At 49.6% G+C, this 9,138-nt stretch overlaps 1 protein-coding gene across 1 annotated transcript in view; it reads left to right on the top strand.

Moving 5' to 3' along the window:
• The window catches only part of si:dkey-34e4.1 (carboxyl-terminal PDZ ligand of neuronal nitric oxide synthase protein), a 28,043-nt gene extending 22,761 nt beyond the window's left edge, over positions 1-5,282 (top strand). The window contains exon 12 of the mRNA XM_062559012.1: positions 4,719-5,282. Within this exon, the coding sequence (XP_062414996.1) occupies positions 4,719-5,196 (478 nt within the window). The 3' untranslated portion in view covers positions 5,197-5,282. The remainder of the gene's footprint in view (positions 1-4,718) is intronic.
• The last annotated feature ends 3,856 nt before the right edge of the window (positions 5,283-9,138 follow it).

Genomic DNA, 9,138 nt, shown 5'->3' with positions numbered 1-9,138 from the left:
CATTTTGTGTTCTGAAGCGGCTCCCCCCTCTCCACAACCCCCCCCCCCCCCCACCCGCCCTCTTTTATTGGCCATTGTTTGCTTCCTCTAACGAGTGACAGCATCTTTCTGTGAAACAGTAAATATAAAAGTTTATACGAGGTTTATTCAGAAATGGCTTATAAAAATAATGGCAAAGTTTGTACTCCATAAAACCAGTTTTTATTTCCCTGTTGAATGAGATCCGTAGTTTATGATGTGACCTTTCAACGTCTTTCTCTGGTCATGTGACTCCACCACATCTTTGAAATCACTAAATCCTGGGAACAACCAGACAGACCATTGTTGGGGTAATAGAAACTTTAGCTCCATTGTGTTATTTTGCCTTTTCCCCACTAAACTCCTTGGCATTCCCTTTGGCACAGTCAGACCGGTGGACCCCCCCCCCCCCACCCCCACCACCCCCTCTCACCATATGGCACGATTTATTGCTTCCATTCGCTTGTGTTCTCTGGATTTCCCCAGCGAATCGATGTTTACAACCCCAGTGGCCTTATATGATGCACTAGGACCTAGCAGCAGACGGACACATTTCCGAGCCCCCCCCCCCCCCCCCCATCGGGTCCATTCCGCTCATGCAGTCCAGCTGGCCCACGGACTCGAGTGCGGCACGATCATGCACCGCACCGCCGCCATGTCTAACCGTGCGTCGAGTCACGTTTTCACCCTCAAACTGAACGTTCACAGTAGGATCAAAACAGGGTGTAATCGCAGAGCTGGAATGACACACATTGTGGGCACGACATTGCACGATATGACCTGCAACGTTGTGCGTCATCAACCTCCCCATCGCCTTCCTTGTGGCACGGAAGTACACATAATGACCATCATCATCATCTCGGAAACATGAATATTCCACATGGCATCGTCGTCCCACACACTGTGCGTTATTACCCCCCCACCCCCCCCGCGTGCTGTACACCGCCCCTCCCTCCCTCTACTGTATGTTGCATAAGCCCATTTCCTGACACGCCCGCTGATCGTCTTCCTCCCCCCCCCCCCCCCCTGCATCCTTTTGTGTTTTCCCTCTTCATCGCCAGCATCATCTCCTGCCTGCGTGTGTGTGTGTGTTAATTGAATTGTGACGGGTGGTATTTCCAGGCGTTTGGGTGGAGCCTCTCAGACGGGCTGCCGTGTGGTCGCCTCCTTTTTCAAAAAAAAAAGCGAGACGCGGAGGCCCGATGCCTCGCCGAGTTCAAACCTTCCCACCGGTTCCGTCCGTCTCCGACAGGCTGAAGGGGGGTCGATGATTTTCACTGTGACGTTCTGTCCGGAGCGAAAACTAAATAGCGAGACTCGTGATTCATTCGATTTGTCTCCCACCCACTGAGCTGCAGTGCTTTGTTCTGTCATTTCCACATGAAAGTGTTGTATTATTCTCTGGCGCTGTCCTCCTAATTGCCTGCTTAATTCCTGTTCATTGGATGATTCATTAACTCTGCATGCTGAGCTTATGAGTCACGTGTGTGATTTATCTTTTAATCAACACCGTTGCTGCATTGATTTGTTTATTGACTTTTTTTTTATTTTTTATGTAGCCTATGGACACATCCCTATTCCTAAAATGAGGTCCATACCAGTGGTGCTGCACACTTTCCCAAACAATAGACATTTTGAGATCAATGTCTTCCCCTCCTGGGTTCATTCATTATGGTGTAGGAGTACAGTGACTTGCTCTAAATCACACGGCACAGTGAACATGTCGCAGTGAGGCCCATTACCGCGATGTGGTGGTATAAGTCAGTGGACACACGGTTGTGAGGAGGAGCGGTTCTGGGCACCTCTGGTGCTCTTCTCCATCGAACCCTTTCATGGCCACAGAAGGCAATTTGGCCCGAGATGCATCGTTCTTGCTGAGAAAGCCTGCGTGAAACCTGATAAATAGGTGAGCAGCTGACCATGACTGCCAGGATCGCTTTTAATTTAATAAACCTTCCCATAACTGGCAGTTGCGTAAGACAATAAGATGATAAAACAATTTGCAGCAGATGCAACCATTTGTTTTCTGTTTCAGTTTGAAATTGAATTGAATTCTGAATTCTCCGCAGCTCTGATTTGATTCTCCAACTGGCTTCCTTTCCGTTGCAAACGCAGCAGAGGCTCATGGGTATTATAGCAGCAAAGTATCCGACCGCCGATATCACACACGTAGCGCCCTAAATGTGCTGAACAGATGCTTCCCCCCCCCCCCCCACTCAGTCCCTCAGTCCCTGCTGTAGTCTAACTGTTGCCTCTCTTTGGTGCAGGTGCGAGGATCCTCTCCTGCTCTTCCTCTTCCTCATCTAACCATCCCTTAACCCGCCTCCTTAAACCCGCCACCCATACGGTCCATCGCCCCCCCCCCCTCCTCATCGTTGCACCAGCTCTCTGCCACTGCCCCACTTCCTCTTCCTCCTCCTCTTCTCCTCTGCCCTCTGCCCTCCTCCTCCTCCCTCCTAATGTGAGTATTACTCATGAACCACCAGCATGCAGAACCAGTGTCTGTGGCACCAGCATGGGGTCGGGCGCCTCTCGTTTAGGTCTTTGTCTCCTTAACAGCCGGCAGTTCCACCTGGTCCACGTGAGCACATCTGCATCGGGGGGGGGGGAAATCGGTGGGCTGCACACTTCATAAGCGCGGTGTCTCTTTTAATACGCTGTTTGACTGCAGGGTTTTTAGTTATTTTTTTCTTCCTCGCCCACTTGGATAGAAGAAATGCCGTTGTCAGGACTTGGTATTAACTTGTCAGCCCGAGGTTCCACCTGAATAGTCAGGCGTGTCGGAGCAGAGGAGGAGGACGACAAGTACCTCTTGATGCGCGCGTCTCACACCCACTGTGGCCTCGTGAAGTTTGTTGTATATATTTGTGTTGTTTTTCGTGCGCATGCTTCGCTTTACAGCGGCCCGACCAACGGAGGATGTAATGAGGTCCGGCATCAAAGGTCTCACGCAAAAATTGTCCAAGTAGATAAAAAAGATATCAAAGTCCCACAGCAGATGAGAACAGAATTAACAAACACTAAAGAAATAATCACGAAACAAGCTTTTTCTCCGATTCATGAACTTCCACGAAATGCAACGCACCAAATCAGAAGACTACATCATCAACGATAAGAAACCCCAATGATGGGTCCCTGTGATGGAAAACCCATCGTCCCATGTACCGTCTCTGCTTGTTCATTTCTATTCTGGCCTGAGATTGGCAGAAGAAATCATTCAGATATTCCTCTTGTAGAACCACAGGTCTTGACCCCTTGCGCCAGCGCCTACAGTAAGAAAGGGACAACGCGATTGGTTGGAAAAACCATCCTTTTGTACCGCGAGTAATCCAATTTCTCGGATGTGCTGCGATTTGAAAATCGCGAATAGCGACTTCGTTTTTCGGGTCCCTTTTCAATAGTTTGTCTTTTATGAGGCAGCATCAACAAATGAAATGGATTAGAAACACAGAGAAGCAGGAGAGATCGGCTGATTGAGACGAGATGGATCTGAGTGGAGAGACAAAGGGGGAGTAATGAAGAGAGAGACTGGACACAGTGGTGCGGGGGTGGGAGGGGGGGGGGGGATCCTAGTGCTGAGTCACATCCAGCCTCCTCCTTGAAACGGCTGCAAATTCATCTCCACAATTTGACACCTAAAGCCCCCTTAGAAACGCACATTGATATTGTTTAAAAGGGGCACAAAGTGATCTACACCCTCGTGGTTGTTTATTCAATTGTTCTTCAAACAAAAACACATGGTGGCACCAGGGGACGAGTCAGGGTTCCTCCGCCTGAGGCTCATGAACGTCTGGGCCAGATTTAGCACAAATCCATCCTGCGGCTGTTAATATTTCTCAGTGTTGAACCCGCCTGTGGCTCCCGAGGAGGAATCATGAAAGTCAGCAGGTTCCATCCATGATGTTCCAAGTGAAACTTCCCCGCAATCCGTCCCCTCCATCCAGCAGTGGAGATAATGTGATTTGCCGTCATGCGCGGATGACACAGCGGTCGCGGCGTTGTGGAGTCGGTAGATGAAGATCTCCATTAGTAGTTAGTACGGTAATTGTCTCCGGTGACGGTCTCCCATCAGGTCCCCGTCCAATCCAGCAAGTCACGCGAGTTCATGGCCGCCGGGGGCACGCAGGGGAACGCGGCGAGCGCATCGTGGGTGGGCAGGCGGGCGGCGGCGGAGGAGGCGGGGCCTGTTAGCCGGGAGTGTGTGTGTGTGTCAGGGTTCAACATCCCATCGATCGTGTGTGTGTGTTTGAGCGCGCTGGGGCCAGTTGTGGCATTTTGTGTGCTCCACAAAGAGAGGGACTGCAGTGCAGCTATTTCTGGCGTGTGTTTGAGGAGAGGAAAGCCTGCAGCTATTTTCTCCCCCCCCCCCCTCCCCCCTCCTAACCTCCCCCCCCCTCCGCCTCCATCTCTTTAACTATTTTTTTCTTTCTTTGGCTGCCTTTCCTCCCCCGTTCCTCTGTTGGGATGTTGATAATTCCCCAGACAGACGAAGCGCCAGGGAGCCCCCCCCCCACACACACACACACACACACACACACACACACACACACACGGTGCGTTTTAGGTTAACGGCGTGCGAAATGCTCGCTCACCTGCTTTGACAGACGATTGAAACGTCCGACGTGTGTTCAGGGGGGGCGTCGACCGACAGAGGCCTCTCACTAACCCTGCCCTTCTGTTCTCCCCCCCCCCCCTGGCAGGTTTACCATCCCCAAACTCGACCCCCCGCCCTCCGTGAGCCGCAAGCGGGCCAGCAGGGCCCTGTCGCTGTGCTCCGAGGTCGCGGCGGCGCCCAAGCCCGGGGGCGGGGCCTCGTTCCCGGACGTCACCCCGGGCTCGCTGCAGTCCGCCGACTTCCACTCCCTCAGCAACGGGGAGAGCAGCTCCTGCTCGGCCAGCGAGGACTCGGGCGTGCGCTCCGAGACCCGGTCGCTGCTGCTGCTGTCGCCGCCGCCCGGCGAGGACGGCGAGGAGGACGACCCGTTTGGGGACGGCGGGACCTTTTTGACGGCGCCCAGCGGCTGCGGCAGTCCCGCCGCGGAGGAGGAGGAGGGGGGGGACGAGGAAGCCGCTCTGTTCGGCCCGCTGCCGGACGACACCTGCCTGCACATCAGCTTCTCGGAGGACGAGCTGCTGGAGAGCGGCCAGGAAGACCCCGACGCCCCTCAGCGGAGTTGAGAGGGTCAGCTGACTGCCCCCCCCCTCCCCACGGACACCCGAGACCTTTCACTCTGTCCTCCAATCTGCTTTAAATGCAGTACTGTGTGTCTGACCCTCCCGTGTTTTGCACCGGGCTCCATTTCAAGACTCCCGAGTCGTTACTCCACACACGTGTGACACAGATTTGGCGTGTTGTGGTCACGGAAAAGTCATCTGTTGTATGAATGATCAGCCGATAGACAGATTTAGTATTTTTGTAACTAAATTAATGATCTAATTTTCTCTTTTTAGCGACTAGAATGTTAAGCAGAATACATGTAGCGATGTTTGCACTGTTATTGTCTCGCTTTACGTTACCGTAGAATTCAACTTAAATGAGGGAACACACTTTTTTATTTATATTTTTTTGTATGACGCTTCGCTGTCGAAACGATCTCATTCTGCATATTTTACAGGGTGGTCGTGACGACTGTGATGTTGGGAAGAGCCTCTCCACCTTCTGTGAAGCACCTGAGCGGACGATGGGTGCAAAGGAAAGAACAAGGAAGTCAGAAAAGGGAAAACATGGTAGATAGAAGTGAGCAGATGCAGCTGTGTTCTGGTATATATTTATATATATATACATATATTATTTTTTTTCTGACCCTTCCAGATTAGTGGAATGTCTGTCTGGATGTTGTGCGCTGCACTGATTCTGTTGTATCTTTCATCGAGTGATATTTTTTTATCTTTTTGCGGAGGGAACAAAGCAAACCCAGTTAAACGGTATATATGTCTAAACATATATAGATATATAACATATGGCAATTATATGACTATTCGGTCATTTTGAGACAAAAATGATTAAATTAAAATTGTATAATTAGAATACTTTTTTTTTTTTTTTACAAGCAAATGGCAGCGTTTTACTGCATTTGCGTGGATAAGAGTTTATCTAAGTGTTAATAAATGGACGCTAGTGGGTGAGGTGTGATAAAGGGTTAGAGGTGTAACGGTGCAGGTCGAAATGGCTGAAAGGCTTTTAACTCTCACAAACGAGGCTTTTCCCAACATCACTTGTGGCAGGAAGCCATAACGGCAATAACACATGAAAGAAACACAATAATAAAGAGGATTAGTTTAAAGAACTCAAGCACTTGATTTTTTTTGTTTGAACTATATGCAACACACAACATCATGTATGGGAACTTGTACACAGGATTGTATGTTTATATTTAAAGATGCACGTGTTATTTCATGTTGTTTTTTTTTTCTCTGTATTCTGGATTATTCTTTGACACTTCCATGTGAGGAGAATGCTTGAGTAACGGGGCCGTTAGTGGGAAGCCGTAAATGAGAATGGAAGCAAATAGTAAGAGCTCAGAGCTCCCCCCCCCCCCCGCGGGATGGAAGGAGCCCGCCTTCCACTCGGAATTCTCTAACTGTCCAATCAATAATGCAGAAAGTCTGCGCCGCTCCGGTTAGTTGAAGCGTCTCCTCTGCTCTCTTGTTCTTTGGGAGGAGGAGGAGGAGGAGGAGGAGGAGGAGGAGGTCGGCTTGGGGTGCCGACCCCCCCCCCCCCCCCCGCTGACCTTGGCCCTCTGGCCAAAATATGCCTGAGCATCACGTGTACATCTGATCGCCGCAGGTTCCAACGTAGGATCACGTCATTTATCCGTCCTTTTGAGCAGTGTGCCATCTGTTCACGGACCCCCCCCCCCCCCGGTGGAGGGATGGCTGAGAATATTCTCAGACCGGATTTGTTCCACAGAAGGTCTTATGTTTTCGTGGCATGATGTCAGATGTCGGCGGTGCAATTTTCCGCCCGTCGACGCGTGGGCCGGCGTCACTGCGCTCACGTCACATCTCTCATTACAAATAGACTTTTTTTTTTTTTAAGCTTATGTGAACAGGCTTTTGTAAAGAAACAAACCTTCTAAAGTGCTTAATGTCAAACCGCGGCGAGTCTGTCCTCACGGGGCCCGCCTTTCTTAGGAGGACAGCCATCTCAGACGTGCAAACATCGGGGTCAGGGGGGGGGGGGGCGGAGCTGGGAGTGAGAGGGACACAGTAATGGGGCTGTGGAGACACGCAGCAAAAACACGCCTGTCACCGAGATGCTAATTCTTTCCATTTGCTCTTTAAGCCTCAGCGGAGAGCTCTTAAATCTTCACTGTGACATCCAACGTCCCTTTAACAGGAATCTGGAGGTAAATGTTAGTGTTTGCGCTTCTTCCTCTAACGAGGCTGATGGACGAGCAGAACGCTCCGGGCCTCAGCAGAGTGTCACAGTAACCCCCCCCCTCCCCTCGGTTGAAGCATTTCCTTTCCACACAAATATTTTCCTCTGGAGGGTCAATTTGAGGAGAAGTAATACGGCTTTTTACAACCTGCCCAAAACAAGTCGGCTGCAGCACACTGAAAGCCAAAAGAAGCTCTTCCAGAGAAGCACTTTGAGATCTGCTGCACACTGAAACCTTTTGAAAAGCTAAATATAGTTTGTGATGACAGGACTAGAGGGTGATTTTGTAAATTGTATATATATATTGGGAGTTGTCCAAAGAAACAGTATTTAGCTCTTCAGCTTGCTTATCTGAGCCCGTCCCAAGAGAGAAGAGCATTTTAATATCAATTCATCTCACTGTTGAACTCACGCCGCATCATTTTAGGGACGAGGACACTGAGGCCATTTAGTTCAGTCAAAAGGTGTTCAGCTTACAGAGTTACTTCACACGTGACTCGCGCTTAATCAGAAGTCAGAAGAGTGCGCACATCCAGCCGTACACACCCACTCACAGACTGCACACACACACACACACACGGAGCCACACTTATCTCCACCATAGAGGGGGCATCCGTGACGTCACTGGCTTATGGGCACAAGTGAAACGTGCAGATGCTGACTGCCGAGAACGATTGCATGAAGAAAAAATCCATTGTGTGAAGAAAAATGCAACCGCAAATGTTGTCGAAAGCAAAGCAACATCCACAGGGGGAGTGTCGGGATTTTGCACAGAGGGTGTGAATATATAATTAGTGCATAATATCTGGCTGAAGGAGCCTCGTGCCCCCCCCCATACAATCAATTTCATAATGATGCCATAATGATAAATTGACATAAATGACTTAATTCTGTTGTCCAACTGTGATACAATGTGTCCTAAATGTCTGTTTTCCGTGACTTTATCTTTTATCCTGAAGCTTATCTGAGCATTTATGAGGCTGAGGAGATAAAGGTCCAGTCACTGGTTTGTGTTAAAGAGGTGAATGTTTGCTGTGGCAGGTGTTACTCCACCTTTTTGTGTTTGCACTGCTCATCATCCCTTCACCCCCTCGACTCCAAACAACGTGCAGCGGCAGCCTTTCATTCGAGGGTTGTTGTCTGTGAAAAGCACTTTGTACGTAATCATAGTGTTCATTGATGAACGTGCTGAAATCCAAAAGCATCGGGCAATAATTATCTCTGCACAGGACGCATTGGCGGGCTGCAGAGACGTGGCAGATGTTTTTGTGGCTTCTTCCTGCATCGTTTGAACGTGTTTGTCTACTGATGCACGATTCACATTTCAGCTTACGCTTCGTGCAAAAAAAAAAAAACGTGCGTCAAGAGGCTTGATATCGACGTTTGTTGTGACTGCAACATTGGCTGTGAAGCTGTTGACATTTCCTCCTCCGACCAAGGGGCCACGATCCCAGCTTCCTTCGCTCCATTTTCATCAGCTTTCTATTCGTCGAGGGACCATTATTTTTCTTCTCTGTGCTTCAAGAGGGCTGTTAAGGTGTAGCGGGGCGCTTCTTATTATCAATGCAGTAATAAATAGTAGGATTGCAAACCCCTCATCAGAAGAATAGATTAATCAAGATTCCCGTGTGTGTGTGAGACCTTGAATGTAATCTTTCATCTGCACAAAGGTTTTTGTGGTCTTTGCTCTTCAATCCTGCGATAAACCTGCAAATCGCTCAAGGCGACGGCCAAAGTAC

Source organism: Pungitius pungitius, chromosome 18, assembly GCF_949316345.1.
Source record: "Pungitius pungitius chromosome 18, fPunPun2.1, whole genome shotgun sequence".
In the NCBI taxonomy this organism is placed as follows: domain Eukaryota; kingdom Metazoa; phylum Chordata; class Actinopteri; order Perciformes; family Gasterosteidae; genus Pungitius; species Pungitius pungitius.
Note: the sequence above shows the minus strand (reverse complement) of the source record. Positions and strands in the feature narration are given on the sequence as shown.